The sequence below is a fragment of the Tasmannia lanceolata genome, unplaced genomic scaffold (genome assembly GCF_043159265.1).
Source record: "Tasmannia lanceolata isolate RefF3 unplaced genomic scaffold, GAP_Taslan_0.1 ptg000015l, whole genome shotgun sequence".
NCBI lineage: Eukaryota > Viridiplantae > Streptophyta > Magnoliopsida > Canellales > Winteraceae > Tasmannia > Tasmannia lanceolata.
The window spans coordinates 39,618,845-39,642,117 of NW_027518692.1; the positions used below are offsets into that span (position 1 = coordinate 39,618,845).

At 39.5% G+C, this 23,273-nt stretch overlaps 1 protein-coding gene across 3 annotated transcripts in view; it reads left to right on the plus strand.

Annotated features, from left to right (window-relative positions):
• Positions 1 to 7,673: 7,673 nt before the first annotated feature.
• Positions 7,674 to 23,273, plus strand: part of OVA5 (Lysyl-tRNA synthetase, class II) — a 64,075-nt gene continuing 48,475 nt past the window's right edge. For all 3 annotated transcript variants that reach the window (XM_077355952.1, XM_077355953.1, XM_077355954.1), the window contains exons 1-4: positions 7,674 to 8,065; positions 12,847 to 13,065; positions 20,526 to 20,637; positions 20,875 to 20,983. In XM_077355952.1, coding sequence (XP_077212067.1) covers positions 7,865 to 8,065; positions 12,847 to 13,065; positions 20,526 to 20,637; positions 20,875 to 20,983 — 641 coding nt within the window. In that variant the 5' untranslated portion in view covers positions 7,674 to 7,864. The remainder of the gene's footprint in view (positions 8,066 to 12,846; positions 13,066 to 20,525; positions 20,638 to 20,874; positions 20,984 to 23,273) is intronic.

Below are 23,273 nucleotides of genomic sequence, written 5' to 3' on the forward strand. Positions count from 1 at the left end.
AAGGAGGAAGTGAGCTTGAATGCCCACAAAATGTTAAAAAACGATGTGGAAAATCGAATTCGCTCTCGTCTTAACTTTCCAAACGAAATCCGATTTTTGGAAGTGTTTTCCCTACTAAATTTTCAAGATCCTAGACTGAGAGACTTGCTATTTGGGCTTTTCTATTTTCATATCTAGATGTTACAGGGATGTTTATCTAGGGGCACTTGCTAGGCAATTTCGAGGAAAGCCATTTTGCAGTTGACCTTTGCACGATAGAACAGCCACCTATGAATTAAATGAATAAGACAAAATCCGCTGAAAAGTGAGCCTGACTGGCTGTTCTCTCTCGCAAAAGTAAGCAAATTTTGAAGTCCCTCTTTTCAAGAGAGAAGTGCCACCTCACAGCTGAGTTTAAGTTATTCATTTAATACCCTTAAATCATTCCATATGTGGCTCCCCTTAGAAAGGAGAGACTCAAAAAATACTGCCTAGGTGTTCTATAATATGAAACAGGGGGAGGGGTTGGATTAGAGAGATAATTTGATTTGGTTAAACAATGTGTGATTGGTAAACAAGGACTATATCATCAATAAGATAACCTTCAGGCAAGCCTGATCTCTGTAGCTAAACCACCCACAGAATTTAAAGAACCTACCATCGATTTTCTAAGAACCTTAGAATTCAAATAGTTTCAAACAGTTCATCCATCGCCATTCACATGGTTTTCACTAACTGGGGTAGCTTTATTTAATCAGAGGGACTTGTCCAAATCAATTCAAAAGGTGATAGACCACCCAAATAGGTCCTATTTATACCCCTATTTTCTTTTTTGTAGAAAAAATTATGATTGAAACACCAACTTTAAGGTTGAGTATCTTAATGAAAATTGCATCTACAATGGGAAGAACTCTATGGGCATTTTGGCAATCATGAAAAGATATCTCATGGAATATTAGTGGGGCTATTTGTGAGAGATGGGCTGAGAGAGAGAGAGAGAGAGAGCCTGAAAACACGTTAAAAACAGGGGGGAAGGGGGGGAGCAGTTTGAAGTAGGCTATTGTTTTTCACTGCTTCTTAGGGATTTCTCTTGCTCTCTCCGGTCTCCATGCTCTCTCCACTCCCTCACAATTCTCTTTCCGACCCTCCTCCCCAACTCCTCTTTCACAATTGTGCCCACAAATATTCCATGGAATAATTTTTCATGGTTGCCAAACATGCCTTACATGTCTAATCAAGTTGGATCGGCAGTGCACATTCCCAGATATATAGATATAGATCAATTATTTTAACCATCAACCATATGTTCCGCGTGTTTTAGAATCTCCTTCATTCACCAAACATAAACTTAAATTTTAGTATTTAAGTACTAACTAAATCTAATATGTTTGTAATTTGTACAAGAAATAAAGCACATGTATGGCACGAACAACACGTGAGAAAGCTATGCATTGCAAAACTAATTAATAGCGAGGTCATATATGTGATTGATCCAAGGGCTAGGATCATCCAATCTTGATGGGGTACAATAGATTAGACTAGTGGTCCCCATCAAATCAAATGACCTGATCACATATACACGGCACATGTGGGGTCATGGATAAATCAAAACTATGTAGAGACTTTGTCCAAGGAAGAAGATCGATAGTATAGTGTAGAAGGATTTCTCATGGTTAAGCTTTTACTTTCTATAGTTAAATTGTGATGCATCTCCAAATCTTGATAATGACACCCTAGCATAGGCGTGGGTGTTAGATAACTAGTAATTTTGGCAAAAGTCTGAGAAATGTCTTAGTCTAGCGTTAGAAAGAAAGTAGAGGGCATTCCTGACTTTTCCAAGCCAACAGGAGAGGCCCTCCATTTTATCTCCTGTTTTCTTCACATCGTGGTCTCCAATGGGTCCGCCGTAGTCTTAGATTTTTAAAAGTTTTATGCTCTGTTTGGTTGCTGGGTTTTTTTTGTTCCCAGGATTTATATGGGTAAAGGTTTAGTGGTCACATCAGCTTTTTCTTGCTGACATCAGCAAAATCTTGTCTTGAAAAGGGTGTTCTCTCTTTCTCTCTCTACCCTCTCTCTCCGCTCATCATAATATCTTTCTCTAATTAATGCTTGTCCCCTCTTTTGTCTCCTACCTTTACCCACATAAATCCCAGGAAAAAAAAAAACTCGGCATCCAAACAGAGCATTAGGTTTTTCTAATTTCCTATGTAGCTTTTAATTTCCGATGCTTAGATCTTTGTGCAAGAGTCATTACCTTCCATTTTCAATGTAAGCCTCGCATCTATAGATTGATAAAATGTGAGATTTTCTATTAGTTCTTGATAAACTTACAATTAACCTTAATGAGTGTTTATAAATTAGAGTTTTTATATGGTGGCCGACCGGTACCCCCCTTGATATTTGATCCAACAGCTACCCACTTTTTAAGAGGCTGCTGTTGGATCAAATATCAAGGGTAATACTTTTGAAGTACCACCATCACGTGACTTGTCGGTCGGGCATTATATAATTTCTCTATAAATTATATAGAACACAAAGGGATAAAGATAGGAAGGGCTTAGTTGCTAATCTATCTAAACTTCCTAATCTACCACACACTCTATCCAACCGTGGAGAAATGATGTGTACAATAAAATGCCCCTAATTAATTACAATAAAATCTCTCAAACAAAATCTTCTATTATAATATAGCAGGATGGGGGTTTCACTTTTCACGCTGACATGGACAGCTCCCCATACAGCTTTCGATCTATGTGGAATCACTCCTTTTTTCACAAACTGCGTAGGAAGCAGCAAAAATGTCTGTGAAGCAGAATTCTTTTGCAAAAAATCAGCTTGCTTTTTTATTCCAAATCATTCTCATAAAACCATAATCAGCTTAAATCTACTGTAATTTACGGTGTAGCCCATCACATGGACATTTTAGATCATTCTATAGTGTGGTCCGTATTGTAGAGTAAATGCATATTATGGAAACCTCTAATGATCAAAGGGCTGGGATCATCTTACGGAAATGATGTCCAGGGCACAACCTATTTACGTTGTGGCCCATCACGTGGACGGTTTGTATCATCCTATAGTGTGGTCCATACAGTACCTTTTGAAAAATACGGGACTATAAGGTGGTGCACCATATAAAATCTCAAATGCGATATTATTGCTGAAATGGAACCCCGAGTTTACAATAATCTCAAATATATCTATTTTTTTTAAGATAAACAAAAAATAATATGCGAATGTGCAGTTAAATAGGCAAAAGGTAAGTAAAATGGGACCCACCATTCGAACATCATGTTTTGATGTGGTGGGCTCCATTATCCCAACCTAAACCCATGCATGGGGCACACCATTAAACACTTCATGTTTTGATGGTTCATTGGGCCTAGGGGGGCAACTCGGATCGGGTTCAACCCAAAAAAAAATTGACTCGTGGTCGAGGTCTGGTTGAGTTCAGCTCGGGTCGGGTTCAGGTTGAGTTCTCCCAACCTGGGTTGAGTTTGCATTAAGAGTTTGGGCAACCCGACCAGAGTGAAACCCGACATTTTTTTTATCAATTTTTTTTTTGTAAGCTTAAAAATACGGCTACGGGTTGGAAAAAAAGGGTTCCTCAAGTTGTGTAGGGTTGAACCTCATCAAGTTGGAAATCAGATCAGGTCGGGTTTAGGTTGGAAAAAGGGTTTCTTGGGTCGGGCTGGCCTCAACATGACCTGAGTTGCACCCCTGATTGGGCCACCATTTCCGTCCAGACCCGTTCTTAAGGTGGGGACCTCCATTTTACATCTTTGGTTCCACCATCTTCACCCAAACCCACTCATAATGTGGGGCCTACTATTTTACACTTCATGTTTTGATAGAGTGGGCCCTTACTTCACTCCATGCATGGAGAGCTATAGCCGTTTCTTATGTGGTGTCTTCTTTTTTTCTCTCCCGCTTGGGTTTTATATGATGTAAGCCCTTACTATACGGCTTATGCCATAGGATGATACCAACCGCTCATTTGAAGGATGATACCAACCGTCCATTTGATGGACCACAACATATCGGAGGGTTGGGATCATCCTATGGGAAATGATTTTGGGGCACAACCTATTTACTGTGTGGCCCATCAAATGGACAGTTTGGGTGATCCTATGGTGTGAGCCATACAATACTTTGAAAAATAGCATATAAATTCAAAATCTCCACTCAGAAATGGGATGGTGTGCACGAATGGTATGTGCACCACTCCTTGCCTCTTTCTCTTCGGCTTCTTCTCTACCCTCACTGTCCCCTAGTCTTGATTTTCTTCTGCCTGTGCATCGCACAGGGTTGCTTACTAGTAATTAGCATATTGTCAAATCTTCTTTTGGTGTATTGCATGAAAGACAGTGGTGGAATCGATATGTGAGGTGGAAGCAAGACTGCGCTAAAAATAAAAACGTTTTGATTCCACCATCCAAACCAAGAGCACAGTTACTAGATGAATCCATGGTGATGAATTGAATTACATAAGAATAAAATATACCAATTGATTAATTGTCACCGTCAATCTCTGCTTGATCTACTCCTGGCTAGGTGCTTGGCGATTCCCAAATCTGTGTCGCTCCAGAAGTTGAAGTAGTGGCCCCTCTTGTTGCATAGATGGTGGAAGAAGAGATGACCTTGGTGGGATCCAATCCTAGCACAAAACTGAAATCCCTCCCTCCGGATAATTGTTCCTCCGAGGAACTAGAAATCAAATTAGAAGAGAAAAGAGAGAAAGTAGAATAGGGAGGAACCAAAATCCTAGGGAGAGGGTTGGACAGATTTCGTTGGGGGAATTTTCCAAATTGGGTTCTTGAAGATTCGTCCACCATCAGATCATTTTATATAGAGCTCCAAGCTAATTTAATTTCCTCGTAGGAATCCTCTAGAATTTGGAATTTTAGTTTTAATATAAACTCCTTGTTATTGGTGAAGCCTGATCTCAGTCTAATCTAGAAAGTACTGCACACTTTTCTCCGATTCCAGCCGTCCCGCTCACCACTGAGTGGGCCGGGGGGACTTACGACTCCTGGCTTCAGACTTCGTACTTGGGACTTGTCTGCCCCTTACTAATCAAAGGCTTATGCGACTAGGGACAATTGCCCGAAGGCATGGACCCGGATTTTTTAAGGTATTTTTATACTAGCGGTAGATTGTACTTTCATGAATTAGGGTTTTTCCCTTTATTGTAATGCGTCTAAGAACACCATATAAAAGGGTGTGATATCAGAAGCCGCCCCGGAGAGTTGTGAGGGTTTTGTAATCTCATCTTCAAAATAGTGGAATCGTTGGCTTGTCGCCCTGCCGTGGACGTTGCCCATACCAAACTGGTCGGGTGAACCACGTAAATCTGTGTGTTCTGTTTGTGTGATTTTTTCGTTTATCTTTTGCATCGTTATTCTGCTGCGTTGTTAATTCCTAACACTCCTTTTATTATTTTATTTCTGAAAAATACTTTTGCACATGGATTGTTTCCAAATTCTAAAAGGATTCCTCTAAATTATAAACTCTCTCCACAACTCTGCTTCCTTAGAATTTCAACTAGTAGGACATTAGAATAATTCCATCCAATAGGAATTGAACACAAATAAGCCAATAGGATTTGAGTATTAACTAAACATAGTATGGGTATTTCTCTGTATCTCTCTCTTTCTATATTCTTTTTGGAAGTGTTATACCCGATCTCGGGGGTTCCATCTCTTAGATCTCTGTTGATATGTACTTTTTCCAATTAAAGCCATTATTCCGACTCACCTAAAATATCTCACACGATTGCCATTGTAACTTTCAAATAAAGTAACTTTATTTTTAGCATTTTTTTTCAGGTTAAAGCCATTTTGGGTCCTATAATGGTGAATGTGGAAGTGTATCTGAGATCAAGACCGTTGTTGATGCTGTAGAACATCGCGAGATAACCCATATAATGTGGGTCCCATCCCGACCGCTCATCCCATGTGTAGATAAAACACCACAAAAAAAGAATGCTTTAGCTTTTCTTAGCGGAACCAATGCCCTGTATGGTTGCCGGGTTTTTTTTGTTCCTGGGAGTTATGTGGGAGAAAAAAATACCCTGGGAGATAGGTGGGAAAAAAAAAGTCCTAGAAGTATCCTGGTAAAAAAAAAATCCCATGTTTGGTTATGTGGGAGAAAAAAATACCCTGGGAGATATGGTGGGAAAAAAAAAAACCTTTGTTTGGTTGCTTGAACTGTTGGGTAGAAAAAAATTCTTCTCAAGCTTATTTTTGGCTCCTGATTTTATTTTTGTTCCTGGGGTTATCTTGGGATGGGATGAAAAGGCAATCATTACAAAAGTGGGATTAAAAAATTCACCCCACAAGTAATCATTACAAGAGTGGGATTAAAAAAAACCTAGTGCTAAAAGGCAACCAAACATGGGATGGGACCAAAATTTAACTTACTCTCCCACATAACTCCTAGGAACAAAAAAAACCCGGCAACCAAACAGAGCATTAATGAGCGACCGAAGCAGCTCACTAACGAAATTTTAGATAAGGGAAATGTCACCCAAAGCACACCTTATCAGCTCAGTTGAAATTGGACTCAAAGCACGCCTTCAAAGTCCACCTTCCGACTAAGGTGCTCCCAACGGCATTTGGCCAGCCTTATGGTTGATATCAAATCAAAGGATCTGGTCACGATCACAAAAACAAGGTAGAGTGGGGCCTATTGATGCTGAAATTCGAACGGGAGACTCGAGGAACGGCTGGTACCGAGCTTGGATGTTGAAGACGACATGTGTACATAAAAGATTCACCAGGGAGATCCTTGAGTTTGGACTCCTTGGGAACCCTTCGACGCTCAAGTCAGAACACAACTCAATAGTATTGGCTGAACAAAGGCTTGGAAGAGCTAAGGAATGGGGGTGGTTATAGAGTCATGTACTCTGGACTTTGGTCCCTTTATATAGACTTGGAGTCCTCCATAGTTTAAAAAACTTGCCTGTTTCTATGTTTATCCTCGCAGCCAATGAGGTTGCATTTTTGGGCTCAGTATCTAAGATTAGAGTTTCTATAAGAGGTGTGAAGTGACTCTTCTAACCTTAGGGTTCATTTTGGTCGTTTGGGCACCTCCAAACACTTCGGCGCCATGTGTCAACCCCTTACTGGAGGTCGGATCTTTATCCCAACAGTGCCCTAAAATGTGTCTTTTAGCAAGTGGGTAGAAGTAACTCTCTTTTTCATTTCATATAAAAAAGGGAAGGGAAATGTTATTATGATGATCGCACTCCTTACTTTATTAAAATGTACGGTATGGCCCACACCAAAGGATGATCCAAACCGTCCATTAGATGGACCACAGCCTAAATAAGTTGTGCCTCAAAAATCATTTCCATAGGTTGACCCTAACCATTCGATCTATAGAGGGACTGCATATTAGAGGATCCTAACACTCTTTTCTTCCCATCTCTTTTTTTTCCCAGACCACCGTAGAAAGAGTCGTAAAAAGTGGTCTGGGAAAAAAGAAGATGGGAAGAAAATTTGTGTTAGCAACTTAGGATCAACCCTCGGGTGATGATATTTTCACCCCCCCTACGGTACTTGCACAACCCATTTATAACGTGATCTGACATAAAGTTGCCTACTTTTCATGTCAAATCAGGTTACTAGGGGGTGTGCACGTAATGCAGGGGTGAAAATATCATCCCCCCGAATATATCACTTTCCAAAACTACCCCTAATAGAAGAGGAGAGATGGAGAGAGGGACGGAGGGGGAGCGATAAGGCAAAACATGTTTTAGAGAGAGGGAGCGAGACGAGGCAAAGCCGCAGAGTACTGACATTTGAAGGTTGAAAATCCGTCACTCTTGTTATCTCCTTTCAACCTAAACCCAACCCTCGATTGATAGTTGAGAAGGCCAACCATGGAGGCTCTGAAAGCGTGGAGAGCTTCTTCATACCCTTTGAAGCGCTTTGTCTTTTTGCCCTCCACCACTACGAGGCTCAGTCTGGTAAGGTGCTGCTCCACCCCCACTAAAACCCCTACCCAAAGGAGGCTCAGATCCTCGCCTTCATCTTCTTCCACCTCTGACAGAGACTCCATTCGTGCCATTCGTATCAAGAAGGTAATAAAATCGCTCTATCTGCATTGTTTCTTTATTTCTCTCCTATATAAAGAAAACCCAAAATTTTTTAGTTGCCCAGACCATTCCCATTTGATTGAAATTCTTTTCCATCTTATTACTACTTGAATTCTGTTTTACTGGCATATTTTGCTGAATTATTTTTGTTACATGCCTAGATGGGTGCCACTTGGGGTGGAATAAATTAATTTAGATTTTTTAGCTTTTGGAGTTTGCTTTCTTAGTTTTTTGGTTTGGGTAGGATTCTTGGAGATGAGGGTTAGGGTTTCTAGATTAGCTTTGGTAGGAATTTTAGAGGAAGTGGTCAAGTAGGTTTTCCATTTGGTATAAATAACGTGTAAGTAGTCTTTTTCTCAAATCGATGAAGAATTTCAAACTCAAAACTGTGTTTTTTGCACACAAAAGAGGACTGACCGTTCCCTCAAAGTGGGTCGGGAGGCTGATCTTCCCTCTAAGAAGATCAATCACGTTGCAAACCGATTTGGGTTCATAACAATTTTCTTCACAAGGGTTGTTTTGTGTTTTTGGCTTGGACATCTGTGGTTAGGAGGCATATGCAATTTCTTTGTACATTGTACTGCCATTGGCGAGTCTCATTTTGTTACATGCCTAGATGGGTCCCACTTAGAGTGGAATTAATAAATTAGTCTAGACATTTGTAGTTTGTGGAGATTTCTCTCTAGTTGTTTGGTATGCGTAGGAGTCTTAGATAGATAAGGGTTAAGATGTCTAGATTAGCTTGGGTATGAGTTTTATAGGAAGTGGCAAGTGAGTTCTCTACTTGGTATAAATAACATTTAATTAGGATTTTTCAAATCAATGAAGAAATTTATCCCCAAAATTGTGTCTTTGCACGTGAAGGAAGACTGTGAAGGAAGACTGACCCGTCCCTCGAAGTGGGTCAAGAGGTTTCTCTTACCTCTAAGAAGATCAATCACGTTGTGAACCGATTTGGGTTCGTAACACATTTGTTGCATTATATTAAGTGCTAACTCCTGCATAAATGTGTGTGGATGCTTCTTTATCTGCATTGTTTTTACATCGGTGTTTTTTATATTGAAAATGTTTTTACATCGGTGCTTTAATTCATGAAAGGGACTACTTTTCCTAGGAAAAAAAAGTTTGTGCAAAAGTAGATTGGACTATTGGCACAATTGCGTGTAAAGTCACACATGTACTAACTATATATTTTCAATCTGTAACAAACCAAAGTCGGTGGGAGATGTCCTATCACGAGTGAGAGTGAGTGAAATTGAGCCAAAAACCCCAATGCCTGGTGCAATTAGCTATTCTGTGCTCATAACCTCCAAACTTGACATAGAGGGCTCAAAGATCCTACAAAATGAAATCGAAACATTGACGATTACGGTTGGAAATTTAAAAATATATGAATAGGTGGAGTGATCTCATTTTTTAAAATCTTACGATTTACGATTTGAATCTTATGATTCAAATCGATTCGTGGGTTGAGCGATTCTAATCGGACGAAGAGTCTTTTTTCGTAAAAATCTTATGATTCAAGTACGATTTGACTTTGAATCGTGCGTTTTTTACGATTTTAACGATTCTTTTTACGATTTTTATGATTGTGTCCGTTTTGGATTTTGAGAATTGATCGTGATTTCAAAATGGAAATAATTTCATAATGCTTTGTTTATTGCTGACATTTCTTTGTATGATGATTATTATAGATTTGAGTATGTGCTTTGTTTACTGTTGTGATAAATTATATAATGATTTATTATATGATGAATATAGTTTGTGCCTTGTTTAGTAGTCTATTGTGCGATGAATATGGTTTGTGCTTCGGATTACTAATCATAGAATTTTATATTTAATTTAATAGTTTCAAATGGAAAATAGATACTTACTCATTTTATTCTTATTTTTTACCTTGTATATTTTTTAATATTTTTTCTCATTTATATATATAAATCTGAAAAAATCTTACGATTTACGATCCGATTTACAATCCGATACGATTCGAACCCTATTACGATTTACGATTCGATTCCGATTTTCAGAAGCTTGGGAGTGATGCCAATTGCGTAAATTGTCATTCTAATTTCAAATCTCAAGGGGATCAAGTCATCCTAATCCCAAATTAAATCCAGTCCTCTTACAATCCGAAGTGGTTTCAAATCTAAAGATTCAAGATCGAGAACACACTATCTGATTTAGGCTAGGAGAAGAGAAATAGAAGAAAGCGGAGAAAAGGGGAAGAAGAAGAGAAGAAGAGAAGACGAGGGGAAGAAGAAGGGGAAGGAACCACTAAAATAAAAGAAGGGGAAGGAGTAAGGGGAAGAGGAGAAATAAGAGGGGAGAATTTGTAATCAATATTATTCCAAAAAAGCTAAACTGTCTAATACATTATACATGAGGCCCTTATATAGGCAATTGAAATAACATGGAAAATAAAATCCCCAAAGCTAAACAACATGGAACTACCATTAAAAAAATAATATGGAAATAAAATCACTAAAAATCCCATTGGGCAAATATCCCAGTTATTGGGCTCCACATGCTTACGATCCTCACCACTAACTACCTGAATCAAATTACAGGATTCCCGATTTCCTTCACAAAATCCTTCTTAACCACCCTTAAATGATTTGAAGATATTGATATATATATATATATATATATATATATATATATATATGGGATTAGTGTAACTACTCGATCGAGCAGATAACTTATCTACTCCTTCGGCCATAAACACAGTGGGCCCACATTGGTTGGATGATCCAAAGCATTCATTTGATCGGCCCTCACATATATAGAGTGTGCCCAAAAAAATTAGCTCCTTAGGATTATCCTAACCCTTCGAACCGTGGAGGTAAAAGATGGACAGATTTGTGAAGGTATCCATCCATTTTATCCTCCAGAAATCGAAGGGTTGGGATGGTCCTATGGAGTTGATTTTTTGGGTACACCCTATCTATGTGAGGGCCCATCAAATGAATGGTTTGCATCACCCAAACAATGTGGGCCCCCACTGTATTTTAAGCCGACGGAGTGGGAAAGTTATCTACTCGATCGAGTAGATACACTTTTCTCTATATATATTTGAATGGCAGCTGATTTATCGATCCACACCTGTATAAACCGTTCCACATTTGAGTTCATCAGCAGCAGGATTATAACCTCAAAATTGTCGATGGGTATATTTGCAACCTGGAAAGAAGACCAGATGTTCGATGCAACCAAGTCAAAAGAATTTCAGGGGTACTAGACTCATGTTGGGCCCCGAGTAGAACTCACCCTTAAAAGCTATCCATTAGAGGGAGGGTGCCCATTCCCTTATAACCCATCCACATCCACCTGTTTTTCCGATGTGGGATGATTTGCTTTTGTGTGGAACCCCAACAATCTTGCCCTCCACGTGGAAGCAACGTGGACAATCTCGCCTCTTCATGCGGCGGCAACGTGGGAACCACAAGATAACTACACCGGGGTTTTCAAGATCTTCCCCGAGGGACATTTCCGCCCTCGGAGGCAAAACGTGGGTTAACACGCCTTGAGCTCTGATACTACTTGTTGGGACTCTGGTAGAACTCACTCTTAAAAGCTAGCTGTTAGAGGGAGGGTGCCCATTCCCTTATAACCCATCCTCATCCACCCGTTTTTTCTGATGTGGGATGATTTGCTTTTGCGTGGACCCCAACATGGACCATCTATTCGCTAATTTTCCCCAGATTCCTCTAGTTGAAGCATCCGGAAAAGCCTGAAGATCAATCCCTCCTCCTAGTCCTTTATCGACTTTCTCCATGGCTATAAGCTGATCTGGAGTGATGCCTTTAGCTTCTTCAACTAAGTTTTATGTCATATTCTGAGAAGCAAAAACCTTCAGCCTACTGGGGACTGAGACAAAATCAACAAAGCACCAATTGGTTTTTTGGAAAATGAAGAACCATCATTTGGTTATAATGTTATATTAATCAAATTTGTATAAACATGATTACGTAAGTGCCCATTAATATGTAACATAATGACAGAATAAAGATGATGAAAGTCACTAAAACATGCTAGGATATTACGGTACTTGAAGGAATCAGTTGAAAGAACATGGCTAGGATATTAGGGTTTCAAACGCAAATAAGATTAGAAGATGGGGTTGAAATTAGGGTTAATTGGTGGATTTTGGTTTCAAAATAAAAGAAAGAGGATTATGGTTTGGATTGTTTTGGATTTGGACTTGGATTAGAGTCAAGTACCCAAATGGTAGTCATTAGGGTTTCAAAGTGGAGAATTTACCTCTTCTATATCTTGGACAAGATCTAGAATGACTTTAATAAAATGCTAAACTTCATGATAGATCACCTCCACACCCAATTCATATGGAGAAAGGAAAATTAAGAAGAGAGAGAGGAAGAGTGGAGAAGAAATAATAAGAAAAAGGGAACAATTGATGGGTTCCTTCCTACTAATGTAAATAAAGTGCCATTAGGGCCATCCATGATGAGCCTCACCCCACTAATGTAATTACAGTAGAAATAACCAGCAAAGTAACACTAAAACATTAAGATAAATCTACCTATATTAAACTCTTTAACAGTTATCAGAAGTAGAGGAATCTTTGACCATATTTTCTTCATTGTTGTCTTTTCTCCTAGTCGATTGCTTCATTTTTTTAGATGGACTTCATATTTTCTGCAATATCCATGACTTGGAAATTCTTTTGTATCCTTGAGAGTGATTTTATTACGCTTTCTAGAAATCCTTTTTGTCTCTTTGGACAGTGATCTTACCATGCCTTCCAGGTGGAAGAATTGAAGAGCATGGGTCACGAGCCGTATGCTTATAAATGGGACAGGACGCATACTGCAAATGAGTTGCAAGATTTGTATAGACATTTGGGAAATGGCGAAGAGTCAAGTAGTGAGGAGGATTTGGTATCAGTGGCTGGAAGAATTGTTGCTCGTAAGGTGTTTGGTAAACTCGCTTTCTTACCTCTAAGAGATAATTCAGGGACAATTCAGGTACGTTTTGTTTCTCCACCGTTTAGATTCTTGCAAAGACATACAAATATTAATTTATCGTATACTTTTCTTCTTGAATCATCTATATTTATAGGGAGTAGCAATGCATTTTGTTTTGTGTTCAAATTTGTATATTTGAGGACTTGAGGTCTTCTCCATACATGTCTACAACTCTTATTTTAGTGACATGCATGCCCTCACATCTGTATATTTATATTTAATAAAATGAATTCGCATCAAGGCGCACGCCATAATAGAGCAGTAGTTTCAGCACTCATTATTTTAGCTTGTTGCTATTTTGGGAGCCTAGATGTGGGGGTTGTCCACATCATATAGGGCCCACATCTACCTCATCTCATCCCCTAGCTTGATCATTTTACCCTCGAGTGATTATTTTATCTTTTGCTATTAAGTGAGGGTATTTAACTCATGTATAATGACTTAAATTATATCCTATTGGTTCATAGGGTGGGACCACTCACTTAAGTTATGATATAACTTATTCGCATTTAGAAGGGCCCACTTTGCTCTTAGTTATCCATATATAAATAGAGTCAAGGGAAGGGAAAAACCCTAGATTTGAGATTAGTCGTGCACTATCCCCTATCATGGTTTTGGAAGTGGAGAAAAATCTCCAACTCCTTAGCGTTAAGGAGAAACTTCTGTTGCGCAAGGTTGGTTTCTCCCCGTCTTATCTTCTTTCCTCCATTCTCCCTTTACTCCTCCACTTCTTCTCTCTGTCTTTTTTAACTCTCCTCCTTGTTTTCCCTTCCTCCCTCTTTTTCTCTCTTATATTTTCCTCCCATCTCCTTACTTCTCTCCCATCTCTTCTTTCCTTAGCTCTTTTCTTCTTCCTCTTTCCCTCTTTCCCTACTATTCCCTACGGTCCGATCCTCTTCCCAAACCGTGTGACTGGTTGCAACATACGGTTACACCAGCCCTCCTTTCTCCCCTTCTTCTCCCCCTCTTTCCCCCATTATTCTTCTACATCTCTTTTCCCTTTTCTTCTTGATTATCTCCATCTTAGAAGTAGGAATCTTCCCTCGGGGTGCCGCTCCCACTTCGGAACCTCGATTCGGCGCTCCTTAGAAAGGAGCTTCCAGGGACCGCGACCCCAAAGAGATAGGAACCACTCCCATGACGCTCCCACGACGCTCCCACCTGCTTCTATTACTCCATAAGTCCCACCATCTCCAATTTCCTTACATCAAACTTCTCCAACTCTTCAAAGTACTTCCTTGGAGCAAGCACAAAGGCTTGCGCATCTTCAGAAAGCGCGAGGAACGAGTACACGTAAATGAAAATGGTGAAGATAGTTAGAAATTACTGCTTTTTGATGTACTTAAATTTTGAAAGATACATATGAAAATGGTTAGAAACTATTATTTTTTGATGTACTTGAATTTTGAAAGATATATAAATAAAATATTACATACACGCTCCCATGGCGCTCCCAAGCTTAGACTCTTCTAGACCCCACGCTTCCCCGCCCCCGCCCCCGCTTCGTTCTTCTAAGATCTCCATCACTTCATGCTGTCCCGTCAGCTTTTAGGTACTCTTATAGATTGATTTAGGGACTATTCATCACAACATTCCCCTTTTCCCTATCTTTCTCTTTGTTTCTTCTCTCTTCTTGATCCTCATCTATTCCTCTTGATCCTCATCTATTCCTTGCTGTCTTGGGTTTGCACGATCATCTCTACATCATATTTTCCCCTCCTCGGCTCTATATGTTAGTGACGACGGCTATCTACTTCGATTGAACGACTTTCCGGCTGTTCTGCCACTTCTCTTGGCATCCTTCACGCGAGGTTTGAGGCCGATGCGCATATCCACCGGTGAGATCAGATTGTTTATGCTTTTCATCGCATTTGGATTTGATATTTTGATTCACCGACAGCCATTGGCCTTTTGAACGCTTAATCTGTTTGGGGTTTGGTTGTAGTTCTTTAAAACCTGAAGATTGATACATTGAGCTCCTAAAGTTTCTCCAAAATTACCAACGAATCCATGTGTTTGTACCAATCTACTCTTTGCCTTCACCCTTTTCCACATTCTTTCACCTTCCCTTTTCCTCATTCTCTTTCAGCTTCCTATTTTCCCTTTTCCACATTCTCTTTTGACTTTACCTTTCCCCTTTTCCACATTTTCTTCTACCTTCCCTTTTTTCCTTCCTCATCCCCTTTCCCCTTCCCATTTCCTCCTTCCATGTCCCTTTCAACCCAAACCACTCCATGATCTCTTCCCTTACAAAACCTATAAACCACCAAACTGCTCGAGAACCAAAATTTATCAATCTCCCCCCATATAACCAATCTTGATCGATCTTTGCCATTTCTTTATGTTCTTTACCTATTCCTTATCAAATCTTAACTCCCTTGACCCTTTTTGTAAACCTTTTCAAGAACTTTCCAGATACTTTTCAATAATTCAAGAACCTTTCATGGACCTTTATCATTGATCAACCTTCTGTCCTACGTCAGTTGGTATTAAAGCTACATATCCACGGATCTTCAATCATTCATCCTACGACAATAGGACCGCTGCTCCTGTAAGTTCGAGTTTTGAACTTTTAGGTATCATCATAGGGCCCTCTGACTAATTTCAGCACTCGTACGACCGGACTTTTGACCAACCCTAGACTCTTGATCACATAGATTATGTGATTTATGAGTAATTTTTGGTGATTGTCTGAGGTTGCGTTGTCGTGTTTTCGTTGAGTTCACATTGAAAATTCGAGAAAAAATTCTGTTTTTGGCTCCAGTGCTTCAAAAGTTTCTCTTGGTAGATTTTTGGCGAAGCGATCAATAATTTCTTAGCAAAGGATCTTTCGCAGAAAATGGTCATATTTTATCTCATGCATTTCCGAGATTTATTGTGGGAATGTTGGGGATTTCTCCCTAAAATTTTAGCCCCCTTTTTTCGGAAAAGATCTGATGTGGCCCAGGGGAGGAGAAATAGAAGATAGAGGGGAAAATGGAAGAAGAAGGGGGAGATAAGAACAATAATAGCAGAAGAATAAGAATAAGGGAGGAAGAGAGGAGGAAGAATAGAGGAAGAGGGAAGGAACAAGAAGAGAGATAGGGGAGAAATATGTGTTCTCAAATCATTAATTCATCAAAGTTGTGGTAAGGTATGTAGGATGAGGAAATTGATAGGTAGGTTGAAACAGTCTCCCTCATAGAATTCCTTCTATGACGAGGTAAGGTATGTAGGTTGAGGAAATTGATAGGTACATTGAAATCGTCTTTGTCATAGAATTCCTTCTGTGACGGGGAGGACCAACAAGGTCTATTGTAAGTTCTTGTGGAATGCTGATACCACCTTTAAGAGGTTTTGCCTGGTTGATTGGCAGAGAGTGTATAAACCAAAGTCGGATGGTGGTATCAACATAAAAATTATTAGAACCCAATATGCGACCCTTCTGGCTAAATAGTGATGGTGACGGACTGACGTCTCACCAACAGAGAGGAGCTATGGGCTAAGATGATATACTCCAAGTGTGAAAAAAGTTGGAATGTGCCTTTGGCCATGGTTTTTAATTTCCACCGAAACTGACATGAAACGATTGAAATGTTTCCGTTTCCATCCCCACCAAAACCGAAACGACCGAAGTGCATATACCAAAATCGTAAGTGTAATAGTGGTATGTTATATCAGAATGTATTACATAATTATATTTATATGAATTGATTGTGAAATATGGCGTATAAATATTTATATGAATTATAAGTGAAATTTGGTATGTACTAGATTATCAGACCTGCACAACAACACATGTCACTAGGTGTTCGATGATTTTAAACCATTATATATATATATATATATATATATATATATATATATATATATATATATATATATATATATAGAGGAAAGTGAAGCTACACCGCCGGTGTAGCTAACTTAGCTACACCGCCGGCTTAAAATACAATGGGCCCACATTGTTTTGGTGATCCAAAGAATTCATTTGATTGGCCCTCACATAGATAGGGTGTCCACCAAAAATCAGCTCCATAGGATCATCCCAACCCTACGATTTGTGGAGGCAAAAATGAACGTGTAAAAACCTTCACAAATTTGTCCATTTTTGCCTCCACAGTTTGAAGGGTTGGGATGATCCTATGGAGCTGATTTTTGGTGGACACCCTATCTATGTGAGGGCCAATCAAATGAATTCTTTGGATCACCAAAACAATGTGGGCCAATTGTATTTTAAGCCGGCGGTGTAGCTTCACTTTCCTCATATATATATATAGGGAAAGGTGTGCGTACTCGGTCGAGTAGATAAGCTTATCTACTCGGTTGAGTTAAAAACAGTGGGGGCCCACATTTTTGGGGTGATCCAAACCATTCATTTGAAAGGCCCTTACCTAGATAGGGTGTCCACAAAAAATCGGCCCCATAGGATCATCCTAACCCATGCAACAGTGGAGGGGAAAATGGGGAAAAATGGACAAACACAGCTTGTCCACAAATCTGCCCATTTTTCCCTCCACTGTTGGATGGGTTAGGATAATCCTATGGGGCTGATTTTTTGTGGACACCCTATCTAGGTAAGGGCCTTTCAAATGAATGGTTTGGATCACCCCAAAAATGTGGGCCCCCACTGTTTTTAACCCGACCGAGTAGATAAGCTTATCTACTCGACCGAGTACGCACACCTTTCCCATATATATATATATTGGTTTTGTGCATTTAATTCGTTTCCAAGTGTGTATATGTGCTTATCATAGCATTTCCTGAAGTTTCATCTTTAAATTTTCTAATTTGCATATGTTTTCTTATATTTTCGTGATTTTACAAGATTTTCACCCAAATTTCCCACTGAAACTGAAACGTTTCCATTTTTCGTGGAGACTGAAACTGAAATTGGAAACCTTGTCTTGGGGTTGAAGAGTGGGTGGCCGACGGATCTCCCATGGCCAAATCTTGGATATTTGAATATCGTACATTCTCTTCTCACCTTTCTTTCTGTGTGGGCACTGGTGTGAATACTTTCTTTTGGTTGGTCAATTGGTGTGGAGAAGCACTCGTCACATCCTTCCGTAACCTAAATGCTCATGCCAACGACTCAGGGGCCTTGATTGCCGATTACATTGATGTTGAGAGCTCCCGTAGGCTTATTACACCGCTTCTGTGTGCAGGGATGTTCCTGAGAATCTCCAATGATTTCTGTAGGATATTCACATTGGTTGGTGATCATTATTCCCCTATTGTTGAGTATCCTGATGAACGCGTTTGGTCCCTGGAGTGTACTGGCATATTCTCTATTAAATTATATTATTCATTGGCTGGCACCCATGATGGCTCAAGGTCCCCCAATATTTGGACCTGCCCTACTTCTTCCAGTGCAACAACATTATTGTGGTTCGTTATTTGTGGTAAAATCCTTCTAGGGACCATGGGACCAACTAAATAAGAGGCGTACATGTGACTCCTGTGATTGCATATTTTTGTGGATGACCTCTGGAGAATCCCACACATCTAGTAATTCAGTTACTTCTGCAGCCCATTTAATGCATGTCTTGACATATCAACATTTTCGTCCATGAACTCTCTTTGTTCTGGTGGCACATACTGATGGGCAATTCTTGAATGTTTGTTGAAAATTCTTTCCATCAACATTATGGATCATGTTGAAGAATAGAAACGAGCTGATATTCAAATATAAATCTAATCTTCTTGGTAGAATAATTAATTAGGTCATTGTTGAAGTGTCATAACACTTCTAAAGCTAAGTGGTTTACTGGCGTCGTGGTCCAAGACATTATAAGCAATTGGATGCAGATTACCGCAAAGTTCTTCCCCCCTCCCTCCTCATCAGTACCCCTGAGGTTTGGGCTCCCCCGACTAAGTGATGATGAATTACGATGATTTTTTATGGCAGCAGTAAACTTCCTACCCGGAGTAATTCTACTACTTGAATGGTGGGCATTGAGGCTATGTTTTCTAATCTTAATACCAGGATTGTCATATTTTACACAGGCTCATGTGGTGATTGTGATGTGGCTGAGGAGGAAGTGTGGGTGGTTTTGTGTGGTGTGAAGCTTGTCCCTCAGTTGGGCGTGGCAAAGCTGTGGGTGGAAGGCGACTCCCTCAACATATTCCAGGGGCTTAGCGAGGAGTCCTCCTCCGTGCTTTGGTTGCTCGGGATGGCTCGGAGAGTAGTGGATTATGAAGTCAAAAGGGAGGAGGCAAGCATTTTGATCTGTCTAGAATTAACTCGGAGAATAGTGTAAGTAGTGTTTGGTTGCACGGCATATACTCTGAGAGTAGGAGAATAACTAGGGGTGTCATTACCAATATAGGGAGAGAGGAGAGAGAGAAGGAAGAGAGAGAGCACAATTCCCTAGAAAATTCAACCAAAAGTCATAAAGAGGGGACAAGGAGTCCATGTCACCAGACAAGCAATTATTATATGGGAGACATCCAAGGGAGTAAAAGGGAAGTCCAATGCTATTTTGGCAACCAAAAAAGGAATTTGTCCTACGTGGCAGCTATTCTCCAACAAACTTCGTGGAAAATAAAAACCCAATGGCAACCAAACGAAGCATCAAGGATTCAGATGTTATGTTAGGGAGATGTTTGATATTTTGCAGGATCCCATGTGCTCCTCTCATATTCATAGGGAATGAAACAATTCTGTCAATTTGTTGGCTAATTTTTGGGGTTTATTGCTCGGGTTTGAAGATTTGACATGAGATGCAAAGATTGTAGACTTGTTTTTTCAGCTGTTCTTTTTTGTTTTGCTTTCACCAGTCTTGGCTAGCTTGGTGTTTTTCGATTAATAAAGCTTCATTTGTTAAAAAAAGAGAGTATTGTTTTATGGTATCATATATAATATTGAGCTAAAATTTATAAATATACAATGCCTTTTAGGGATGAGATTCCTGCATAAGCAAGTTTGTTTCAGCCAATCATTTAGAGTTCTGATGATTAATAGTTCTTAGCATTTTGTTCTTTCATAACACCCTTAATGCTGAATGAAATATGATTCTCTATGATCTATTAAATTAATTGCTTGTTGCGATTTTCCTTCTGTTTGAACATCTGGCTCAAAGAAACTGGGACATTGATGAGAATAGCTACTGCCACATGTAGTAGCTAATAACCAAATTCTATGAATCCATTTGAAAAGACTCATGCACATTAAGCAGTTCTTGCTCTTTAGTATCTGGATTTCTTAGTTGTTTGTTTGGCTTATGTTGTTTTGTTGGCTGTTGGAATTTGGAATTTTGATTTTACCTCACATTGTTAGGAGCTCATTTGTCCGCATGCAATCTTACAAATTTTGGATGATTTCATTTCTCTTGATTGATTGACTTTTGCAATTTTGAATTTGCTTAACGCCGGTAAAAAAATTTCTCCAGCTCTCGGAAATTGTAATATTTGGAATATATTATGCACCTTTTCTATTTAGCAAGGCACTATACTAATGTCTACCTACCTCATTCTAGCTCTACTGCGAGGAAGAGAGGCTTCTACCTGATCAATTTGATCAGTTGAAGAGGCTAGTTGATATTGGTGATATACTAGGTGCAAGGGGATCTATGAAGAGGACTGAGAAAGGTGTGAGAGAATATTTTGATGATCAATATTAATATTGTAGCCTGTCATCTGCTTCTTTTGTACCATCATTAATTGTATTCATAACTGGATATGCTATTCCACTTATTTTTATTTTATCTTAATGTGAACCTGATAAATTGTTTCTTATGGAGATTCATTGCTATAAGATAATATGATTTTCTTTTGTTGCCTGAGTTTTTGGATTAACAATTTTCATTTTTTTTTTTGCTTTTTCAGGGGAGCTTTCTGTTCTCGTCCAATCTTTTAAAATCCTTACAAAATCCCTTCTCCCATTACCCGATAAATATCATGGCCTAACTGATGTGGATAAGCGCTATCGTCAGCGGTGAGTTCATTTTTAAGAACATTGCTTTTTCCCTATATGCATGAGAAAGTTGTGTTTGATATATGTTGAGATTTTTTCTTTTGAAAATTGGCAAATCTATTCGTAGTCAGAAGATTTACAAGAGTTGGGGACAAGAAGTCCCACCCTTTTACATAATAACAAAGGATACCAAAAAGGGTGAATTTGGATTGCCGGAATCGGGAATTGGTGTTGGTATCACATTCCAATCCAATTCAAATTCCCTCTGTAAACGGATAAGGACTCCGATTCTAGCGTTTGTGTATGTACTTGAATTTATCTAGGGAATTAATAGTGATTCCGATTCTAGCGTTTGGTAACGTGACAACATCGTTGGAATGGAATCAAATTTTTTAACAATTAATAACACTTGCTTTTATAATTTGTCTTGTATTATTTTTTAGGCATTATGAAAAATTAGGGTATCTCAGGAGAAAAGCAGACGCATCTTCATCTCTTGAAATTTGACAGATTGCTTGAGATGGGGAATCGAAGCAAACTGGTTCATAAACACCTTTGCAAGCAAGCCACTGGGCATTTCTCTTGCCTTCTACTGAACTTTCAATCTAAATAGCAGAATGGGGAAATTGGGATATGCCATCTAAATGCCAAACAGAACACCAAGAAATTTTCCTCCATTGACCATCGGGAATTAATCAAAAGGAAAAGAAATCATAAAAGAAATTATAACAATCAATTGAAACAAGTGCTAATCATCAGTGACAATCAGAACCATGACATACACATCAGCTGAAGCAGCAATGAAAACACAGAAACCCTAAATCTTCACAAACAACGAAAACGTTATCTGTCATATAGGACCAAACCCTAGATCGGCATCATTGTAACAGTACCATAAGATTGCAGATTTTCGAAGGAGCAGGAAGGAGAAGCGTTGAGACAATCGACCTCAGAAGAAACGTTGATGAGAGCAAGGCGATCCATGTTCAAATCCATGTTAACATCCATGGCAGAAGTGATTAGAATTTCAGAATGGAGAGAGAGAGAGAGAGAGAGAGAGAGAGAGAGAGAGAGAGAGAGAGAGAGAGAGAGAGAGAGAGACCACCTTATCTGGGTTGACGCCTTTCTCATTCCGGGAATCAGAATACCACCCCCTTGTGCGGGTAACAAAACACGCCGATTATTCCCTAGTTTTTTCCGTCCGGTATCAAATATCGTTTACCATTACATTCGGAAAACGTAGCCAAATGGCGGAATCGCGTAAATTGGTATCAAATACCGATACCGATTCCAACAATTCAAACGCACCCAAAGGGTGCTCCAATGCCCATAAAAAAGAAAAAGAAAAAGTAAAGCACCATCATCTTGAAACTCCCAATTGTAACCTCAAAATGCTCCTCCAGTAGAGATATTGGAGTTGTATCCATTCCTAGATTTAGAGCCCCTAAAGTCAGTACCACTCGGAACTATCTCCACCAACACACCCAGCATTAGAAAATTCCAGACCATTTGATAACATCATATGTTGATCATCGAGGGATCAAGAAAGATCACGAGCAGTGAAGGACCAAGGTCCCTCAAGCACCTCTTGGATAGCAGTAATGCACAGCCCTGTCAACCTCATAATTGACTCCTATATCCAGAACCTCTTGGATAGCAGTAACGCACAGCCCTGTCAACCTCATAATTGACTCCTATATCCAGAACATCAGATAGATTACCAAAATCTATTTTCCTAATTTACCTCCCAGCGAGGTTCGTCACCAAGCCTATAATAACAGCCAACACACAAAACAACAAAAAACCCCATGCACTTCTATTCACACCACCACCCACGAAAAAGTTGAAAGACCCAAAATTCCTTATCACTCCATAAGAGCCTTAAGCTCTTTACTACCACGTCCCGACGTTTTCCCCTTTTTTCTATCTCATCCCTCTTCTCAATTTCCAAGAACATTTTCTAGGTCTTCTCCACATTTTCTTTGAAACCAATCCCCAAGGCACTTCTCACCTTTTACATCTCCTCAAACTCCTCTGACATAGCCTTTTCCTCTTCCCCTGGGCTCACTTTTGCCTCCTCCTCAGAGCCTTGCTCAACCCTAAATAAGCACGACTTAATTTTGCCACTAAGGTCTGCATCCAAGGAATCTCGAGGGAGGGCCGACCCCTTGTAGTGGCTCTCACTTGTCTCTTCCATTTGGAGATCATCTCTTTTAGACTCAGTGTCTAAAGCTTTTCTTTCCCCTTCCAAAGCTTTCTTGAAGTTTGGTAATTCGTAGACTGGTATACAACACTCTTCTATCGATTTCTT